Below are 22607 nucleotides of genomic sequence, written 5' to 3' on the forward strand. Positions count from 1 at the left end.
TTTCCCCCTTCGTGGTTTTAGCACAGCTAGTTTTAAGCACCCTTTTAATACTCAATTTTCACATTGAAAAATCCCTCTTGGTCACACTCCTTGATTTCCTTGTCTTACACAAGCCAGCTACTGTACGCAAACCTCTGAGCCTTAATTATATATCCCAGTAATATATAGCCAGGCCTGGCTAATGTCAAGAAACCCAGTCACGAGCGTCGGAGGTTTCCGAGAGCTCTGGCTGCAGGACCGGGCTCCACGCGGGGAAGCGAGCGGTGTGTGCCCGGCTCCGAGGGGCTGATGGGGTGCGTGGTGCATCGGGATGCAGCCAGGACCCTCCTGTGCTGGGCAGTGACCTGTGATGATGACTGCGGTGGGGTGAGCTCAGCTCGCATTTGAAATGGTCCCTGTGGGCAGAGGGACGTTGTTGAGGACATTTAATATGAAAGTGCTGGCTTGGCACACGGCATCTGGCAGCCACAGGCAGCTGCCCGGGCTCACCTCCTCCTCTCTCCAAGTCACAGATGCTTTCTTCATCGCTGTTCACACCACCGAGCTTTTGCTGAAGCTGTACACGGATCCCATTGCCTACTGGAAGAGCGGCTACAGCATCTTGGATGCCGCCATCCTCCTCATTGTCTTCCTCCCGCATGTCTCGCCCGCAGACATCGCCACGCACACCCACCTGGAGGGGACGACCAAAGGTCTCCAGACCCTCTGCATGCTCAAGCTCATCAAGTACAGCAGCGGGATGAGGGTAAAGCGCTGCTCACTAATTAACTCACAGCAGAGAGGGGGATCCCAAGCCCAGGAGCGGGGGCAGGCTTTGCTGTACACAGGTGTCGGGGGTCGCCTGGCCCGAGAGGGGCTGATGCTTGCAGTAGCTCATGAGCAAAGGCGAAAAATAATCATTCCTGATTTTTTAAAAAGCCCATGGCTTGGCCATTGTTTTTTTCCTGTTTCTCCTTCCCCCATGGAGAGGAGAGATTTTCTTTTTTACTACAGCAGAGTAGACGCAAAAAAAAACCCCTATAAAACATAGGTCACGTCCTAGTCTTGGTCTGTGTGTATTTTTCTCTCCAGCACACCATCTCCGACTTAGTTTTCTCCTGACGACTCTGGAGGTTTGTTTTTCAGCAAGGAGCTTATGTGGGCAATGAATGCTCAGCCAGCATTTCTGCGTGTAATTAATTGGCTGGGTAGGCCACCAGAAGTGGGATGTTTATGGGCACAGGGCTCTTATAATGTTCACTTCTGAGCCTTCATTCCTCTAGTTTGGATCGTAAACTTCACTTATCACCAGACTTTTATATGTTAATTATTCTGTGTCGCTGGGAGAAGGGAGGACACGTACAAGCGCATGAAATAATGAATGGTTCAGGCATAGGGGATCAGATGCTCCAGTTTGGTCTGGCTGAATGTAAGAGAGCAAACTGATGCATGGCAAAATGGGGAGAGATTTAAATCGGGGTAGGTGTATGTTTGTTGGTTTGAGCCTCATGCGATGCACTTGTGGAACTCACTGCCAGGAGATGCCTCGTCTGGGGACCACGAGGAAGAAAACCTGTAGGATAAGATTTGGCACCGTTCCCCCCTGAGACACTTAAAATGTTGAGGTGCTTTGAAAAAAATCCCACTCGGCACAAATCTGCACGTTTAAGAGCCTGAATGCCTTTGAAAATCTGGGCCATGCAACACTAGGTTTTGATGGAAGTCGGTGGGACTTAACACCTAAGGGACTGGGGCCACTGGGAAATTGCATCCTGGCTTTGTGTGAGAATGCCTAGAATGGCATTACTGGGGGAAAAAATACCAAAGAGGAAAATTCTTTAGGCTCTCACAGTCCCTTCCTGTTCCAGGGATGCTATAAATATCCTGCAAAGCCCTGCCGCGTCGCTGCTTTCCAGCTCCGGGGCCATTAGGTACTCGCCTTTGCATCCTGACCCGAAGGGACAAGTGCCCTGAGCCGCTTGGCATCCCAAGAGACAACACCTCTTTGCCTAAAACTTGTTTCAAAATGTGATAGGGCTGTCTAAATGCATTTTGCTGAAGGTGCAGGAGGCTGTATATGCCTCTGTGTGTATTGTAATTTATTAATTGAAGCCTAAATTAGCCCTGAACAGGTTAGCAGTATGTAATGCAGACAGCTCAAACATGCAACACATTCTTGGCACGTTTCCCTTTATTAATTAAAAACCTTTTTAAAACACTCTGCCTTCCACCTTGGAGCAATAAATTTCCACCTTGAGGAAATAATTTCCTTGTTGTATTCCATACAGAGACGTTCTGTTTGCTGCAATCCCTGTTTTAGTGTAGGCCCCATTCATCCTTATTTCAGTTTCAAAATAAACTTTAAAAATGCCAGGTTGTTCTGTAAAAAAAAAAAAAAAAGAAAAAAAATCGACTTTTCTGCTTTTTTAAAAATATATTTGGGATTAATTCCGATGTAGTTTACTACCTGTGCAGACTGTGAACCACAAAGCTCCTTCTTAATAAAAGCCCGTAGGACTCCACAGCAGTTCCTGAAGCAGCCGGAGAAGCCTTGGCGATTGAACGCGAGGGGCTGGTCCTGCACGGGAGGCACCCGCCAGCCTGCAGTTGCTGGGAGCGTTTTACGGCCCTCCTGTCACCCCCAGCTCTGGGTGGCTGGTTTTCTTTATGACCACGTGCCACAGCCCAAACCTGCCCAACGCCATGACATAACTTGGCAAAAATGTCACCTGATTTTGGGGATTGAATGGCTTTTGTTCCCCTGCCAGTCTCGGGCTGCGCCTGCCGGAGAGACCTACGTGTGCAAGGAGGCAGGAAAACCCTCCACCGGTTCCTCCAGGAATTTGTACCAAACTCGGTGGGTTTAGGGCTGGTCTAGTTTGGACTTTCTGAGATGGTTCTGCAGCCAACGCAGCTGAACATGTTGTCTCTGCATTGGATGCTGCCCTTCCCTGCTGCCCCATGTGCAGTGTGGTGGGACGATTATCTGGAGCAGGCCAGACTTGCAGAAGTAGGGAACTGCTGCAGGAGTCCTTAACACATCTGAACAAGCTCGGGATGTTGGCAGCTGGAGGAGACTGAGAAGAGCCCCTTGCTCTGCACAAACATCCCCTCCAGGCAGCACCATCCCAGCAGCTCAGCTGGATGCGATTCAGAGCTTTAACCTGAGATGCTGTTGACAGTCAGAGATGATGGATGGACAGTCCTTGAATGGGGGCACTGTGTAAGACCCCCCTGGCACCAGCAGGCACAGTGTTACCGGGAGAGCAGCCAGCTCGTGCTGCCGCTGCTCTCCAGGGTGATGTAACAGGGATGCAAGAGGCTGCATGTAGTTGTGATTTGGATTTAATGAGGAAGTTTGCATTTGCCTAAAAGTCATTACCAACGATAAGCTCAGTTCACCAAACCGGCACTCGCATCAACTCCCAGGAGTGTCTTTTGTATATGTTGGTGTCATATGCGGGTCTTCATAAGAAGTGAGATGGTCTCAGAAGCAGTATCATGTCTCTTCCCAGTGACCCCAGGATTTTCACGGGGCTTTCCCAAGCTGAGCAGCCACGGAAGGATGAGAGATGACTGCGGACTCCTGTCTCCTATCCTGGCCCATCCTGAATGGCAGGGGAGGAGCAGCTGGACAGTGAGGGCAGCAGAGATACCATTCTACCTCCAGTTTGTGCTCAGACCCCAAGGCACGAGGGTTAATAGCACTGCTCGTTTTTATTCAGCTAATTTATTAATGCAGAAGCTTGGGAGCATCTGTATCCTTTATCAACAGGAATCTGTTACTCCGTTAGTAACCTGTCCATATTTCAAAAGGCAGTGAGAAGCTCCTGTGTGCTAGATGTGATGCTTCTGGGACCAAGCAGCCCTTGGTCTTGCCACTGTGTAGCACTTTTACTCACCACTGAGCCCTCCAAGGGCTGCTTCCCAGTCCAAGAGGCTGATGCATGGCCACAGCCTCTGGATTTTGTGATGCTCCCATGCATCGTGGTGGTTGCCCCTTCCCTCTCCTTAATTCCCAGCAGATGCACACAAGGGAGCTGGTTCAGAGGTGGTCCAGGGAGGCTGTCACCTCCCACGTCCCCAGCCCCGCTTCCCAGCCTTCATTCCCACCCAGCATCTCCCTCACCTATGGAGCATGCATTTGTTTTTCTTTTTGCAGGTTTTCACAGAGACTCTTGGCCAGACAATGACGTACGCCCTCATCCTGCTGTTCCTGCTGATGTTTGTGTTTGCCATCTTGGGACATGGATGGTATGGAGATCCCAAAACTGGAGACATTGAAACTGGGGCAGTGTGAAGGCTGCCCTCTTCACGCTCTTCAGTTTAGTAACCGTGAGTATGGCAGCATTTTCCAGTCTGTCTCAGCCAAATGACAAACTGCAGATTTTGGAGTGCTGCTGAAGAAGCCCTACGATTAACCGGCGACTTCATTAGGGAGAGCATGAACTGCTCGGCAGTGAACTCATATTCCAGACCCCTGGGAAAATTTGCTTTGATAGACAAACTTCCCTATGGAGTATTGCAAACTCAGAGGGGAAAGTCTCTGAAGCAAAGAGATCTGTACTAGCTGATTTAAACTTGGACCTCTGAGGGACAGAGAAACTGTGCTCAGTTTTAAAAAAGAAAGAAAAAGAAGAGGAAGATTTCATATGGCTTGTGAGTTATACTGTGGTTTGGAACTAACTCTCTGGTCTGCGTAAATACATTTGCAGGTTGATGGTTGGACAGACTTACAGCGCAAGATGGATCATTATGGGTTTACGAGCAGCCACATGTTCATAGTCGTGTTCATCTTGCTGGGCAACTTCATCTTCTTCAATGTGTCGATTGCACTTGTGATTACCAAAACCCAGGTCATGCGAGCTCTGAGCATTGCACGCGTGTGTGAGCGTGTGTGCTACCAGCTAACAGGCTCTGGTTAGAAAGCTGGTGCTTGGCTGCTTGCAAGCTTGTTGGCTTCTGGTGCAGCTAGAAACATTCTGGATACAGAAGCCCCCAGTCCCTGAGCAGAATAAGGGTATCTTTCCCCATGGTCCCCTTTTTGGGTTAACTCTACACTCCTGCTTTGACTATTTTTCCATAGCTGCCAAAAGCTCCCGTTCCTCCAGCACAGCCAGCCCCCAGGTCCCGTGGGTGCACACTTTGCACCCAGGTCCCCTCAGCCATGACCCATTTCTGCCTCTGTTTAACCCAGGGCTGCTCTCGTGGTCTTGTAGCTGCCTCTGGCCCTTCTGCAGCACATCCCTGCGTGGAGCCAGGGCCAGGGCCAGCAGGGTGTGCTGGGGGAATATGGCAAATCCTATGCAAGAGGCATCTGCTCCCCAGCAGCTCTCAGCTGCCAGCCCCGAGGTGGTCCCACTTAACACCTCTCGCTGCTGCACGGGGCTGAGGCTGGACCAGGGGTTTTTTGAAGCCTAGGTCTTCTTGACCAATCTCTTCACCCACCAGCTGTGAGCGGTGCTTGGGGACTCGCTCGCATCCCTGTGGTTTGGCACTGGCAGGACTTGGCTCAGAAGCATGAACAGGACTGCAAAGTGGCGAAAGCGGCTGCTGTCTGGGCCAAGAAACAGAAGATCCTGAAAAAGCAGGGGAAGAACGTGAGCAACCAAGTCACGCTCGAGCAGGTGGGCTGTGGTCAGCCGTGGGCGGATAGCACTGTCTGCAAATGTCAGATGTTGTTTAACAGGGCAAGGTGTGGATGAACTGCTTTCAGTGGAGGAAAAATTTCCTTTTCTTTCCTTGCCCGTTTTTATAATAATCCAGGCTGTAGATACTATATGCCTTTTTGGTAGGCTCATCACACGTGCAGCTAAAAGTATTATGATGGCAGTTAAAGTATTATAAAGGTGGAGGAAAACTCTTAATCGGGTTTGATGTGTTTTGTCTGAGTTTGTTTAACTTCAAAGAGAAGTTTAAAAAGAAATCCTTTTAGGTCATGTCAAGCCAAGAGCCCTGTCCAGAAATGGCTTGGACTTGCTTTCTGCGAGCGCTCGAGGGAGGTCGTGCTCCTTCCCGTACTCTCGCAGCCCATTGGTGCAACGTATCCAAAATGCTACTACGGGCTTGAAACACATGCTGCAGCGTCTGTAGGAGAGCTGTGCACTGCTTGATAAAGAACTTCTGTAAAGCTGACTTGAAATTAATGCAGTAAAGCTGTCACTGAAATGTAAATGATTAGAGCAACGTGACTCTCTGTTTCCACCAGCTCTTCGCTCATTCTTGCTTTTAGCAAATGTAATTTAAAAATAATCTGTTCAGGATGGCTTGGTTGAGAGTGTTCTTGCCTTTGGGCCAGAAAAATCACTGGTTCGAGTACTAGACTGAGTGACCAATTTGGGTCAGTGCTTTGGGTCCCTCCACAAGGGCAGGGGTGGGGGTCCCTGCAGAGCTGCAGGACCTGCCTGCCCAGGAGGGCACTGGGACAGCCCGGGCTGCCTCCCCTGGGACAGGCACCCCCATCCCGTCAGCACCCATGAGCTCCTGCACCGCCTGGCACGTCTGGCTGCTCCGAAAGCACACTGGGGATGGGGGTCACCGACAGCCCCGTTTCCAGCCTGCAGCCGGTGTGAAGCCCATGTAGGGGTCTGCAGGATGACAGTCCCAAGTGTCACCTCCTTCCCACTAACAGCATTTTCTTCCTGGGCTTGCCCTTTTTCACAACACAAAATCACTCAAGGTGAAGATTTCAGTGAGCTGCTGGATGACATCAAAAAGACTTTGCGCCACTCTGATATCATCATTATGGAGGGTTTTTGTTTCACCATCCCATTTATTGATCTGTATTTGCCATTCCTGGACCTCCAGGATGACACAGTGAATGGGTCAGTAATGGTGGAGCAGGTGACTACAAGAGAGATTCCGAGTTACAAAAACAGATTCCCTTTTGATGTAGTGAATTATTTTCTTGGAATGAATGGACATTTTGAGTCTGTTCCCTCTAGGGAAAATGCTACTGGTCTCAGCACAAGCAGTGCTGAGAGTCTAGGAAGGTACCAACATATGGCACGTGCTAGAAATAGGACTGGTTCCGTCCCCATCAGGAGGGCTGACGCCATTTCTCAGCACCATGCAGTGTCAGTGTGGGATCGGTGTCCACCACAAATAGGCTCAATTTCCTGCTGGAAAATTCACCATTCTTCACCGTTCTTCATTGCACCCCAGCCCCAGCATGTCCTGGGGTTCGCAGAGCCCCGAGTGTCTCCTGGGTGCACAGCCCCGAGCAAGGCTCCATCCTCCTGGTCTGGCTCCCATATTTCACCTCTCGGCCTGGGAGAGAGGTGAGAGCACATCCCAGATTTATGGGGGCAGTGGGGTTGGAGGACGTGTTTGCACCCAAGTTTGGGAGGTGAGGAGGACTTGATGCCTTCTCACAGCAGTAGTCCAGGCTGACCTGCGCTTTGCCTCAGCAATGGGCTTCTCTGGATCTTGTTTGGGGAACAGCTAACCCCAGGCAGTGAGTCTAAACCATGTAACCAGAAAAACCTCCCACAAATCCCCCAAATGGAGACTGCTGAGTTTTACATGTCTTAGGTTAACCTTAATGTGATACAAGCCTATGATCACAGCTTGGTACCTATTGTTTAAAAAAACCGCGATCTGGCCTGGAGTCCAGAAAAAATTCCCTGGATGTCAGAAATTCCCTTTTGCCCTGTTCCCCAGGTGACTGTGGTTACTGTCAGGAGCCTCTGTGTTATTTTTCCACCGTACTTTCAATGCACTGATCAGGGCTAGTGCTTCTGAAAATGTTTTGCTGTGCATGTGGCACACGGCATGGAGCTGATCCGGAGTTGCACTTCTGCCATTCTCCTCTGATCTTTTGGGAGAAAAATATTTACAAAGATGTTAAAGAAAACCTGCAGAGCCAGGAGGCTCAACGCCATGCGATGCGCTTGGGATCTTTCCATTGCTCCTCGCCCTGCCGGGTGAATGGAGGGGTGCTCGCAGAGGATGCAGTTCTCTGTATGCCTTAGACATGGTGCTTCCCATTTGGCATGGTATCTGGGGATCTTTTCACCATGCTCTTCTCTCGCTGCAGGTTGCAACTTCACTATTACAAACATGCTGGCATATTGAGAGAGATTGTGGAAGTCATGAAAGAAAAATCTTTACCACATCATGAGAAGATGAAAAGATAAAAGCTCTTTAGGGGAAACATGATCCTTGGTGGCTGCCAGAGTTCTGCCTACAACCTCCTCTTCAAACCTTCATTAAAATAGGCCAGAAATATTTACAATTAAAAATAATTCAGAAAATATCTGGTTTCCTTTCTGCTCACTGACCGGGTGGAAATGCAGCCACCGGTGCTGGCCCCGCGCTGCAGGCAGCCGCTGATGGAGGGAGGCACATCGCCGTTGAGAGCCAGAGAAACCGTGGGCTGGGAAAGGATCACAGGCCGGGTCCTTTTCCTGGAAACCTTGTGGCAAGGCTGGGACTAGAGCCCAGGCCTCTGGTGCTCTCCCTGCCAGCTCCCTCTTTCTAAGATCAAGCAGCCTCGGCATAACGAAGGGGCTGCTCTGAGTCAGAGCAAACCAACCCACGCTAAGGAAACAGATCGTGATATCTCCCAACGAAGCAGCTCATTTCTGTGCTCTGATGCTGATTAGCATCTTGCAATAACCCGCTTGGGTTCATCTGGCAGTTTTAATACAAACACACCCACACGGCTCTGGGTAATCGGAGAAGGAAAGAGGAGACCTGTGGAGTGGCAGCCGTTCCTCCGCACGGCACGGGGTGTACCGGTACAGAGTTACAGCCCCAAAGCCTGGGCACAGCGGCCATGACGGCAGCGGTCGATCTGCCTGAGATGGCAAGGAACGAGCCACCCTGACCCCCTCCCGGTCACGCAGGCAAGGGGGGGTTAGCAGAGCGGGCTGCATGGCACAGCTCCGCTTTATCCCCACACAGTCCCCCAGATGGGGTTTGGCTCTCTCCAGGCTGGATTACGTTGCTGATGTGGGGAGAGGGGTGGGTGCCTTGTGTCGGGGATGCTGGGGGCTCGCATCTGCTCCTTGGCTCCCGCGGCAAGCAGGCGGACTCGAGCTTCTGACGACTCGGATGTGAGGCTGCTGCAGGTTTTGCCTTTGGTGGCAGTGCTGGTGTAACATCAAGTGCTGAGTTTTTCTCAGTCTTGATTGGTTTTATATGACCATTCCTTGTGATTCTGTATCATCAACGGGAGTTCAGTATTACCAGAGGAACATCTAGAAGATATCCTCTTCACTACTATGCTGTGGCTTCCAGCAGCAAAATAACCAAGAGCCAGACACGAACGGTATCTAAGACAAAACTATTGACACATCCCTACAGAGAGGAGTGGATTGATTTTGAGGAGCTCTCTCCACCACTGCCGTGGCCCTGCCTACCTCTCACAAAACCCACAGAGCTCATCTCTGTGGTTCTTTAAAATGCATTTTTGATACTGGCCCTGGGGCTGCCGTTTGCAGTGGGTTTGTGCCCCAAAGCCTTCGCCCGAGCCGGCCAGTGTGAGGGGGCTGAGAGCTGCTAACAGGAGCTCCTCGTAAAAGGGCTAGGGAGAAACCAATTGAGCTCCTGCTCAATTTGTTTTTCATGTTCTCGTTTGTAATAATTTTGTGTTTTATGAGGGATACTTCCTAAAATTTCCCCAACATGATGGAAACACATGTGGTGCTATAATACATGATGTGACCCTTTTGGTGGAGAGATGAGATGAAAACCTGCTTTTCTCTGACAGCTACACGTGATACGGTGCAGTGAGACAGCCAAGCGGAGGGGCATGGGGTATCCGACCTTCCCCCAGCCATGCCCATGCTGTTCATCCCTCCAAAAATACTGCCTGCATATCTTTGCATGCACAATTTCCAGGCGGATTTTCTTGCTAATTCATTATTTAAACTTTTTCTCCTCCTTTTGTTGTTTTTCTAGGTGTAAACCAGCTCTGGGCCCATGCATGTCCATGTGTCACCCCAGGTGACACAGAAAGCATCACTTGGGATTTTATCCAAAGTGCAGGTTTGCTCCTGTGCTCACTTCAAGGACAGAGCCAAACTGGAGGAAGCAAATACTGATCCTAGAAATGGTTTCTGTGGGCTTCAAAGCTAATAATGCCAAGGTTAAAGGACCTTTACTTATTTGAATTAACGAATCCCTCTACAATGGACATGACTGAGGTATCAGCATCACTGGCTGTCTTTGAGTCACACCGCAGTGGGTGCCACTGAACTGGGGCAATTCCTGCAGTATTTGGGTTTGGGTGAGTGACGAGGGTCACCTTGCCCGTCAGCCAGGACCGCTGGCATCCCCTTCCCCGCAGCAGTGGGTGCAGAGGGTCCCTGAAAACGCAGGGCTGGCTCTCACCAGCAGCACCCTGGCTTGGGCTGTTGGTAATCCTGGTTTTCATTATTTTAATGGTAAGATAAAACTTTTGTGTAGTGTGAAAAACAATCCTAAGCCTCCCTGTGTTTATAGGAAGGGCTCAGACAGGCTGAAAAAATGGTGTGCAAGAGCCAGAGACCGCAGGACCGCAAGGAGGGTGAAAGGACACTGGTCATAAATGGTCTGGGGATGTTTTTTAACTGAAAATAAAATTCTAGTGGCAGGAAAGTGCAACAGTGATGTTGGTGAGTGATTCAGGATGAATGCAGAGGCCAGCAATCACAAGCAGCAACCAAAAAGGTGGAGAGTGGTAAAATCCTCTCACCCTGATGACGGATTTCCAGTTTCCAGCTGGAAACGGCAAAGCACTCTCAAGTTTTTCAGATTCCTTAAAATATTGTGGCCTTGCTTGATCACCAGAAACATTGCAGCTTTGGAAGAAACCTCTTTGCCACTCATTTTGGTACAGAATTTGTTCTGGAGGTATGAGCCCAGGAGCTTCAGAGGCCTGTGGGCAGCATTTTGGGTGCAAAAAGCCTCACTGCTGGGACCAGGAGAGGACAGGCTGCAGTACTGGCACCTGGGGACTTAAGGCACGTGGGCAGAACAACCTGTAAAATATGTAAAATAACATGCCGGGAGGAGGGAGGCTTGCTGGGAGACCGGCAGCGGCGGGGGGTGCTGGAGAAGTTGTCTGGGGGCAGCTTCCCACCTCTGCTGCCTCGCTGCGGGGCAGGGCTCTGCTGTCACGGGGGATTTGTTCGGGGTTTTTTTCCCCATGAAAGCCTTTGCTTTGACTTTCCATGGGGGACCTGTCCTTGGACAGTTCTGTGCATTTCCCACCTTAAGCTTCACCTTACGTCCCAATAAAGCTTTTTCTTGCTACTTAATTTTCCCTGTACCTCTGTGTACCTTCCCACGGGCTGACTTGGCCCAAGACCTGCTGAAACACTACGAGAAATGCTCTGAATATGTCAGGATGTTGCTCAGCTGCTTTGGCCAGGCTGGGCAGTGCGAAGCAGCCCTTTGGCCACTGGCTTCAGTTTTGGGAGGTGCCAGCAGCCTTTTTGGTGCCCGATACACAGCATGATGCTGCTTCTTGGCTCTGTCCTGGGGAGACTCAGAGAGCAACAAAATACAAAATGGGGATCCTCAGCAAAGACACCCCCACGTATTAATGAGGGAAATTAATGTACTTTGTAAGTTGGTTTCTCCTGCACTTTGGGCTGGTGTAAATTAGGACCAGGCCAAAGAAGTCAGGAGGGCTGCACCAGTGTAAACTGGACTTCATAAAATAAAAAGGAGAGGCCCCTTTTGTCAGGCGATGGCTTTTCCTCAGAAGCTAAATGATACATAATGTTTATATAGTGTTTTGCCTCTCCTAAATGCAGGCTAGACATTAATTGATTCCAGGTTTGCTCTGTGAAGTAGATCAGCTCTCTCCATTTTGCAGATAAAGGAGCGGTGGGGATTGCTGAGGGGTGCACGGGGGTCAGCGCCAGCGCTGGGGCACCTATATGGATCGCCACCCTTGCCGTCAGACCACGCTGCCTCCCTAAATATATACTTCTGATGTCTGTTGAAATCAGCTGTGACTCTGTAAACCCAGTTACATTAAGCCCGGTTCAAATGAAATCTGTTTCTCTCTCCAACGCTCATTGCTGGTCAAAGCAGGACTTAACTAACCTAACGCTGTTTGTGTTAAACCTCTGCTCTGACCATCTTGAAGTGAAATATAAAGTACTCGCTGGGGCCTGGCCAGAGTCCAGGGAGCTGTTTCAGACTCCCCCTTCTCTCTTTTGCTCGTGGGGCCGTTTAGAAAAAGCATCACACATTTTAAACAGTGATGGAAAAAAATTATTTTAATTCACTTCAGTTTACATAGCACTGGAAGCTTGTGAGGGTTTGTAGAGATGATTATTAATGGTTTAAGCTGGCGTGGTAAAAATGTTGCCTTGGTCTGGGAACATGTGCTGGCTCTTGAGCCCCTGGGGCTGGTTTAGCCAAGCGCTGGCCCCGCGGGCTGCGCCGGGGGAGCCAGGGAGGGAGGACCTAATGGCTTGGTGGGTCCCACCACTGTGGTTCATTTCGGCATCTTGGAAACAGCCTCCTGCCCATTCTGCTGATGTTGAACTATTAAACCCCAAAGCTTGGATCTGGGGAAACACCTGGTTCTTGCTGGTTCCCTTCATTTCTGGATGTCCAGCTTGGAGGTGTTGGGTGGCCAGACCATAGGGAAGTGGGGCGTACCCACGCTTGGAGCACTGCTCCTTCGCTACTGTCTCAAAGCTGACCTGCAAAGCCTCCATCTAGCTTAATTTTCATAGATTTTGTCCAGCTTTTTGGGAGCATGGCCTTTTATTTTTGTTTTGGACATCATTGTATGAATCAGACTGTGCTCCTCCGAAGCAGGTGGAGTCATGCCCGAATGTGCACTGGGTGGGTGTGAGAGGGGAATTGGGTCCCGTGTAAAGTGCCCCGATCTCCTTCTGACCGGCGAAGGAGGTGGGGATGAGCAGGCACAGGCACACCTGCGGTGTGAGCCCAGCCTACGAGCCCAGCTTCTTCCATCAGAAGACTCAGACATGGTTTTACTGGTCTATTGCACAGCGGGATCTTGCACCTATAAAACTACTCTTAATTACTTCCTAAGTTACTAAGCAGGGTGAGGTTGATTTTATCTTATAACCCAATAGGACTTTGTCAATTTAGTATAAACCCCTTCCCACCATAACCTTGTTGTCTATGTATATGGGTGTATGATCATATACTGCATGCACATGTCCATGGCTGGTTTTTGGACACCCATTGACCTGCTCTCCAAAGCTGCCTGTGCCATTTTTGCTTTCCAGTCTGTGCCGGCTGTGCTGCAGCACTTCTATGTGCAGAGCTGTGATGTTCCTATGTGGCCCTAGCAGGTTGGCAGGCACCTGCATGAGGGGTAACACAGGCCGGGGAGTGCCTGGGAGCCTGGTTTGGAGGGTGAGGAGCTCCTGGTCCTCCCTCCCAGTGTGTCCAGTTCACACGTGCACAGGGAGGAGGGATCGTCCCCCGTAGCCATGGCACGGACTGCCTCTGATCCGCTTTCACTCTGCTTTGCCAGCTGAGTTTGAAGCAATGGCTGTAGTAGCAAAGAAAATCGTAGAGAAAATGATAGTTGGGAACTAAACCCATGCCAGCATCAGTTCCTGCAGCATCTAGACTCCGCTTTGAAGCTCTCCACTCAAAATACTCTGTGATCCCTGGGGATTACCCTGCACCGTGGTACTCATCCGAGTGCCAATATTACAAAATGCATAAGCATGCAATTTATCTGCCTGCTTTGCAAGTCAGCCTTGCACAACAGATTATGGGGGCACTTAAAGGCACGTTGGTGTTAGAGGCTGGATCACTGGCTCTAGCTGAAACAAGTGTAGGACTAATCTGACCTTATTAACTGACTCTGATGTATTCTAAAAACAAATCTGCAATGTGTGAAATGTATTTAAAAGAGAAAAATTAATTTATAAGGATAAAGAGGTTTGGAGGCTTTTGCATACAGACGGAAGACATTCTCTAGAGGAATCCCTCGAGGTGTTGTGACATACCTCTCCACGGCTGCAGACCCTGAACAACGTAGTTGCATGACAGTGCGACACAGATAGGGAAGGGGCTTCCCTCTGCAGTTATTGGGTTGCAGTACAGTTTTTGCCTGTGTTGGGAGAAGGCGTTGGATGAAAGATCTGTGAGTAACACATGGGCTGTGGAATGCTTCGTGCGCTTAGTCATCACCTGCGTGAATCAGGCAGGGAGAACAGCCTTTATTCTGCGAGATGGCCCCATCCCAGAGGGATTTTCCTTGAAAAAGGCTCAGAATTTGTTCCAAAAATGTGCTTCTGTGTGGAGTCCAACCTCGCCCTGCACAAGAGATAATGTTCGGATGGATGCCGTATTGGATATGAGGCTTACAGGTAGCATCATGCGCTGATACCTAAAGGTCATGAGACTCAGAACCATCCCCACCACCTGTCCCAGCAGCAAAGAATATTGTAGAGGAGGGTTTCAACTCAGTGGGAACTTCCCCAAGTTCAAGGAGTGGACAGTCCAGTTAGAAAGAGATTAAGAAAAGGCCTGAAAATGGGCTTTCTGTCGTAGTAGGGATAATTACTTGAATACTTCAGTTCATGCTTCTCTTGCGTGCCTGTGCACCAGGGTTAATTCCAATTGATCAAGTTATTCTGGACTGATGCTGGTGCGGGAAGAGGATTGGTCCCAGAGTTTACAGATGTGACATTAATGCTCACAGGTGGGAGAGGGCACGTGGGAAAAATGCAACTGGGGACAAGCGTGATAGGAAGCAACACAAAATCTCAAACCAGCACAGAAGCTGGCTGTAGAAATGTCCAAGGGATTGCAATGGATGTTTCATCCTTGGCATGAGGTGTACTCCAGGGGCCTTGTTTTCTACCCAGTTTTCCATTTTACATCAAAATTGGGCACTTCTGAACAGTTGCCCATGCAGTTTGGTTGTCCTGATTTGCTGCCGGTCCACATGGCATGCTCTCCTCTGAGAGATTCTCCTGGCAGGCTCACTGCAGGGTTACTGCCTGCGGGTGCAGATCAACCATCCAGACAGAGACCTTCGGGAGTCAGGTCCTTGGCCTCTGGGCTTAGATGCTACGAAGAAGAGAATGGTAAAACAAAACATTTGGAAATCTGTTTCTTACTTACTGTACTGGCAAGCTTCTGTAAGACTTGCTGGAGTCACAATCCCGGAAAAACAGAGCAGAAAGGATTTTCCTGCTGATATTGCTGGTGGTGGGAGAGACCTCGCCGCCTGCCGCAGGCTGGGACAGGTGGGGATGGGGACGGGGATGGGCTTTCTGCTTGCTTGTGAGGGTGAAGAAAACGTTTACAAATGTTCCTTGTTTCTCCTCAACCCTTTCCAAGAGGGAAGTGTATTAAATATTGTGAAGAACTGAAGGCAGACTCGGAGAAGGGATACTTGGAGAGACACTTCCCAGGTCAGTTTTTGGTGGTGATGAAGGGCAAACATGATGTCAGATCATGGCAGCAGGAGAAAAAGTGTCAGATGCTCAGGCAAAGTGGGTTTTTGTTGGATGTTTCCATACTCATGGCATCATCTGAAAGGCTCTCCCAGCACTACCTAACCGTGAGACACTGAGGGAGATGCCAAGGCAGTCTCTGCTCTGCAGGCTGTGGAGCAGAAGATGTTTTGTGGTACCAGGGAGTTCTTCCCAACACAGCAAGGTCTTGCATCTGCCATTTCCACCTAGAAGCGCCTGCATCTCTCCTGGGAACGCCACACATCACCCCCGGCTGCTCACGCGCACTGCAACCAGGGTAAGCTGAGCAGGGAAAGTTTCCCAGAGACTTTTGGGCCGTGATGTCAGGAGTCATAATTGCCTTGGCAGAGGCGGCCACAGTTGTTTGAACCTGCCCTCTCGCTGGTGAGTCAGAGTGGAAGTGCTGGAGTCATGGGATGGCTCAGAGCAAAGATGCAAAGCTGGGAGTTGCTTTCAGAGCTTTTTATTTCCTTGAGGGCAAGTCTGAAAAACATTGGTGAGGGAGCGAGAGAGACTCCAGCAGCCTCAGATCCTGCCTGCAGCCCGCACAGGCAGCGCCAGCCTCTGCCAGCTGGGACGGCAGGCAGCACCAGGAGCCCCTGCTGCCTGCAGGGGATGGGATCGTCTCTGGGGCCTCCAGCGATGGCAATGCCGTGGCAGGGAAAGCAGCTGTGCAGTTTGTGGGTGCCCGTGGGTGAAGTGGGTGAGCCGGTGACGTGTCCCGTGAGCCATTCAGGGCATGTCTTGCAGAGGCAGCGTTTGCCTGGCAGCCACCATCCTGCTCAGAGTGGAGGGGGACACAGCCAGTCCCAGTGGTGGGACAAAGCCCCAGCTTATGTGGGAAGGTCTTGAGCCTCCATGTATGGGGCTACATACGTGAGTGTGTTGTATTTAGGTCAGAGAGTATCAGGAGATAGCTCAGCAGAGTTTCCTGAGGACAACTGGCTTTGGGCATCTCGGAGGATCTTCTGCAGCGAAAGCACTTCTGCTCTCGGGTGTTTGCCAGTCCCCCTCTGGTCTATGCAATGGAGCAAAGAGCAGAGTCAAGGGGGGATAAAACCTCAGCATCACCAGCCTGGGGAAAAGGGATGGGAGCTGCTTGCTCTCCCAGCATCATGTTCTTGCCTGTGACACCCAGCTCCATCTGAGCAGGGGGAGAGAGGCAGCAGGAAGGGCTGGGGGCCCAAGGGAGCATGGGATGGGTGCTGATGGAGCCGGCACTTCGCAAAGCCTCTATGGGGAGGACTTGGCATGTGAACTGCTTCCAGCACATGGAAACCATGATGCATGGAAACCTGGCTCCATGGGATGGCTGAAGTGGTCAGAACCTGCTGGCAGCAGGGATGTCCTGAGGTGGGCATTGGACCAGTCTGGAGGCAGGTGCGAATGGAAACCCCAGTACCAAGCTCTCCCCAAACTTGGGGAGGTCCTGTCGCCTCCAGACTCCAAGTTCATGGCTCGGAGCCATCTCTCGTTTAGTCCCAGTGAATTACCAAGCCCCAGGAAGCCTACCTTACTGAGGCTTTTGTAGAAGTCAAGGGCTCAAATTGAGTGGGAGCTTGGGGAAACCGTTTCCCTTGTTAAAATAAATGTATTAGTTTAATATGTACCAGGAGAGGATAGGGAGTTCTCCTTGTTAAATATTTACCAGTCAAACCCTGCTGAGGACTTACTTGGAGCAAATCAGCTTTAGTGATTTCCTCCTATTGTGGTCTAAGTCGCCAGCATCGCTGGGAAACCGCCCGGCAGGACCAGGAGGGCTGGTGGCAGCCCTGAGCCCTGGGCAGTGAAACTACGGCCAGGATGGCTGCCTGCCGCTCCTGGGACACCACAGGGCCTCGGTGGGTCCCCATATCCACCCTGGGACCTCCATGGGGATGCCAGCACCCGCCCGGAGCGATGGAGCAAGCAGCCTTGTTTCCAAAGGGGAGCAAGGCGCAGGAGAGATGCCCAACAACCAGGCAAAAATAAATACATTTTAAAAAAAAGATTAGTAGAGGCACAAAATGTTGCTCTGTGCCTTACCTGCCCTGGCAGCCCCTGAGAGCATCCCAATAGCGCTTTCCCAGACACGCCGCAGTGAATTTTAACAAGGAGTGTAATTTCTGTGGGGCTGATCCTCTTGGGAGTGTGTATCTTCGAAAAGAACCCAAACTGTGAATTATCTTCATTTCCCTAAGATGTCCTTCCTGCCACCTGATGGTGGAGTTAAGCCATATTCCAATAATCTTTCATAGTTCAGGATTTCCTGACACAGCTATTCTATTTATAGGAACAATTTTGTATTCATGTTATTTACATGTATATATACTAATATGACACACATTTACATTAATAATTTAATTGTCATTTACAAGTTTGTATTCCAGCAGTCTCTGATGGTTCAAGATTTCTTAACAGTGGTAACACATTTTTTTCTAATCAAGCTAAATTCAGATTATTTGTATTTTGGGTGACTCCACGTTGTTTTGTAACCCTGTTGCTTCCCCTTAAACTCCCTAGAATAAAATGGAAGTACTGGAACGCATGGGGGATCTTTATGGTGATCTTTATGGAAATGCTCAGGTCATTGCTTGTTGGTCACTTGCTCTCCTGAACGCAGCAATTGCAAATTTTCAAGGATCGTATCATTGTGTATTTTTTAAAGAATGACTCTATTAATAACGTTAAGAGAAAACAGATGCTTCAGGTTTGCAACCAGAAATGTGGATATTCCAGGAGACATTAATTGTTAGAAGTAAACAACAGCCCTGATTCAACAAAGCTCTTAAGCAGACACTTAACTTTAAGCAAGCACTTAACACGGGCTTCAGCGAGGCGTTAACATATGTTCTGCTCTATAAGGAGGGACTTAAGTATGTACTTACAGTTAAGCTTGTGCTTAAGTGCTTTGTTGAATTGGGGCCAATACTTCAGCTCTCCCTCTGTCTCCCTAACATTAACTGTGCCTGACATCCAGGAAATTCAAACAGGGGTTGCTGTATTTGCCTACCAGCATTTCTTTTGCTTTCAGACAGCGGCTGCATCTATTCTGCAGCAGGGCCGAAGCGCTCCGGGTGGCAGGGTCAGGCCATCCCGTGCACTTTTGTGCCCCTGTCACTCCCCATCCCTTGGGACCCCCACGCCACAGTGCCCATGGGGTCACCTGTGGAGATACCAAGAAATGGTCACACTTGTGAGTCTCTGTGAAGACCCCACTGACAAGTCTTTTGTGCCTTTATTTTAATTGGGTTTTAAATCAATATATTTTTCCATAATATTTTGCATGTTCATGAAAGATGCCTGCTTTCTCTGTGCTTATTTTCAGGTGGTTGTTTTTTTTAGTCCTGAGCACAAAGAATTGCACTGTGCAATGATTTAGCCTCCCTGGTCAATCTTTATGCATGAAAACTTAATTTTGCAATTTTTTCCTTCTGTAGCTTTTTCTCCTGTTACATCCCCCATCCGCTGAATTGTGCATATCGACAGATGAACGTGAATGGGAAAGGCCTTGGTGTCTTCACAGGTTAATGATGACCTCCCAAACCAGTCTGAATGCTCTGAAATGCCCTTCCAACTAGCTTGAGACACTTCTTCTTGGCTGTAGGTTACCTTCATTTCAGACCTCAGTTACTGAGGATGAAGGTCTTCCCATTCTGGTCACTGTAATGGCACTTGGAATCAGCATCACTGGGAACCCCAAAGCCCAGCTGTCAGTCTTTTCCACAGCTTGGGATCTAATCATCATAATTTGTTGGCTTTTACTTGCAGTAAACCAGATTTCTCTGAAAACTGAACAGATCTTGTTTCATGAGCCAGGGAGAGCTCAGGGAAAGAGGGAACACAAGTTGGTACCTCCAGACCCAAATCACACGAGGCAAATCCTGAATCAAGCATTTCCAAAGTCTTCCTGGTTTGTAGGTGAAGTTCTGCCCTTCTTGCAATCAAAGGGAACTTTCGCACTTGCTTCAGTGGGGCCAGAGCAGCTTTCTCCCCAGGATTTTCCTTCTGGACAGTTTTTAAACTGGGGGTATGGCAGATGCTCTCTGGAAGAGAGGAGCCCGTTGGACTGCAAACCTGCTGCCTTTCCCAGCCCCAGCTTTCTGTCTACACAACCTCTTTACCCAAAAGGTCATGGCTGGAGGGGCATGGTCACTGCAAAAGAGAGGGTTTTGTTTTACCAGTCAAAGCCAAGTGTGATTAACCTGTGGCCTTCAGTTAGACGTGACTCAGGGACCATCATGTAGGTACTATGCTAAGTTTTCTTGAATAAAAAAATTAATAAAGATGTCAAGGACCAGCTCTTCACTGCTTATTTTCTTTGCAGATGGCAGCATCCAAGTTCCGGTTATTTCTGTCTTGGAAAACAAAAAACGCTACCAGAAGAAAAGGAATGTGAGTTTGCAGCACAGTTTGCTACCTGGAAGACTCCAGGCTGGAGTGCACACTCCTGATTTATGGTGTACTTGTTAAAACCACTTGTTCTTGTCATAACAAAACAGATCGAAGTGAAGCTGGGTAGAAGGTCTCCTTCTAGTTGGCACTTCATCATGGCTTCTTACTCTGTCTTAGGTTCTGGGGGTTTACAGTTATATAAAACTTAATGAATCAGTATACTTTAGATTTCCTTCCTAATGCATATGGCTTCAATTAACTGCACTGTTTGCTTATTTAAGCGTTTTCATTAAATTGCTTTACTATATTTTCCCGCAATTGAAGGGGAACATGGTGGAGCTGATGCCATCTGCCACCATCAGTATAGCAGAACCTTTTTCTTTGTTCAAACCCATTCTTTTTTATTAGAAAACACCCTCCTACCCCCAGTTGCCTGTGTGCCACGCACTTATTGCGTTCTCTTCTGACTGCAGACTGATAAATAAAAAGCTTGTGCAAGGACCCTTCAGGTATGGTATTTTTTAAGGCTCTCTTTTACAAGATCAGGTTGTGTTTTGCTCCCCCTTCTCTCCCCCTGCTTGCAGATTCCTTTTTGCTCCAGCTTGTGAATAAATAATTGTTGCTATTACAATAGCTAGCAGCTCTTGCTGCCTGGATCTGTGGGGTGGGGGATTGCTTTGGCTAAAGCACCTGGCCAGACTACAGACACAGCCCAGGACAGCGAGGACAAGGCAGGGGAGGCTTTTTCCTTGTTTTTAAGGAATAGCTGATCCTAGACATCTCACCAAACCTTCCTAAAGGTCCTTCTCATGGCAGGGGGTGGTCTCCCTGCCAGTGCCCCTGCTTCACTCGTGGCTTCAGTTTTGGATCTGGTGCTGTTAGGACTTCCCACACTGTCCTCCCCCCAGCACAGAGGCAGTGTTTTGTTACATTCCTCCTTGTTGCCTTACTCCGTCCTTTCGAGCCGCATCTTGCCAGTGTAAGTGCTCACCGTGAGTGGTCCTGTGCTTCTGAAAGGGCTGGTGGTGCCAAGGGGGCTGAAGCCAGCACCCCTCTGAAACACCTCGCACCGCCACGGCGATGCCCATCAGGCACTGACGATGCCTTACCCCCATACAGACAAACTAACTGAATAGACTCACCCACTCAATTTGGGATGCAATCTGCACCCTGTTAGACAAAGCAAGTGCTTTATAGGCATCACTAATAGGAAAAACATCTCCTGAAGAATATAATAGAAGAAGAAAGAACATTGGTCCTCGAGGACTCTCATCCAGAGGTCGGCTTTTTGATTTGGAAATGCAGTGTTTGATATTGCATCGGTTATCTGCCATCTCTCAGTTAGGGAACAGAGGAAGCCATTAGTGCTCCTGGAGCAAACTGGTGTTTTGCAATACAGTCTAGGAAGGAAAACGCCCTAGAGTTTATCATTTTCTGTTCCCTGCTATAGGCATTTTGTGGAAGGGAAGACGCAAAGAGAATGAATAACTTGCCCTAAAGCTACACAATGAATCTGCAAGGCCAGCAAGGGGAATGCTTTTAACCAACGCTTGCAGGAGCCCTGCTCAAGCAGTACGTGGGTGAGGGGGGTCACAGCCCCTTGTCCTCCCCAAAGTCTAAGGAAACTGCTTTGGCTGGGAAGGACCAGAGGATGATGCTGTGGGACCCTCACCCAGCCTGTGCCCCTTTTTGTGGAGGGGTTTCCATTTGTGGAGCAATGTACCAGACAAAACAGCTCCAAGAATGCAAAGAAAAGAAAGAAAGAAAGAAAAATAACACCCTCCAAACCCTTTTGTTTTCAGTAAAGTGAAATTAAGAAAAAGCAAAATCTGGCAAAATACATTTAAACTGGAAGGAAAGGCATTTCCCCCCCCGCAAGTGTGTATGGACATTTTTCCTTCCTTTTCTTATTTTCAAAAAGGTTTTCTGATTTCTTTTTTTTTTAATGAAAAATGCAGCAAAGGCACCAAAGATTTTGCAAAACATCACTGAGTCACCAAATTAACCTTGAGGGGGGGGAGGGAGGATCAGCTGGAAAAACATCAGCTTGGACCCTCGGCTGCATCCCAGTCCCCCCCTGCCCTCCCTGCCCGATGCCCACTGGGCACGGGGACCCTAACCTCTGCTAACAGCCCCGCAGGCTGCAGGGACCCGCGTGCAACTGGCTGGATTTGCCAAAATTGTAAGGAATCACCTGAAAAAACCAAACTGATGCAGAGCCTGGGCTCTGGGAGGCTTTCTGAGAGTGGCTTGACAGCCCTGCCAGCTCCAGCCTCTCGCTGGTGCCTTTTCTTCTTGAAGTGAAGCATAAAATAAATTGAAGCTGCTGGCTGTGGTAAACATTCCCTCCAAACATGCCTGTTCTTGATACCCCAAATGCAGATATTCAATTGTGGAAGAAAATGGAGAAAGAAAAAAAAAAAAAAGAAAAGAAAAAGAGAGAGAGAAAAAACCCGACGCTTCCAAGACACTAAAAATAGACTCTGATCACTTACCAAATGGTAAAATGAAAATGATTTGCTTTGAATAGTCTCCAGAAAGGCTCAGATACAATGTCTTGTGGAGCAAAATTGAATCAGTTGAAAGTGCAGACGCCAGCTCAGCCTAATCCCTCCCAGCTGCTTTGCTTTGCTTTTTTTCCAACAAGCAGCCCCTAAAAGTCGTCTCCCTAATCCTGCAAACTGAAATTCAATCTTGTAGTTTTTTTTTAAATCAAGTTTCAAGCCTGGGGCTTGCAGGGTGGGGGAAGAGGAGGAGGGAGGGCTTTGGGGTTGCCTCCTTCCCCTCGCCCTGGCTGCAGTAAACACAGCCTTGAATTCAAGGAAAAGCTTT

General features: G+C 49.1%; 1 protein-coding gene across 1 annotated transcript; it reads left to right on the forward strand.

Annotated features, from left to right (window-relative positions):
• Positions 1–430: 430 nt before the first annotated feature.
• CATSPER3 (cation channel sperm associated 3) lies at positions 431–5825 on the forward strand. The gene is made up of 3 exons (XM_087754201.1): positions 431–745; positions 4142–4835; positions 5431–5825. Exons 1-2 carry the CDS (start codon positions 431–433, stop codon positions 4277–4279), a joined length of 453 nt encoding a protein of 150 aa, XP_087610327.1. The 3' UTR covers positions 4280–4835; positions 5431–5825.
• The last annotated feature ends 16782 nt before the right edge of the window (positions 5826–22607 follow it).

Source organism: Nipponia nippon, unplaced genomic scaffold (assembly GCF_047370975.1).
Source record: "Nipponia nippon isolate SJK-2023a ecotype South Korea unplaced genomic scaffold, ASM4737097v1 scaffold_17, whole genome shotgun sequence".
Classification (NCBI taxonomy): domain Eukaryota; kingdom Metazoa; phylum Chordata; class Aves; order Pelecaniformes; family Threskiornithidae; genus Nipponia; species Nipponia nippon.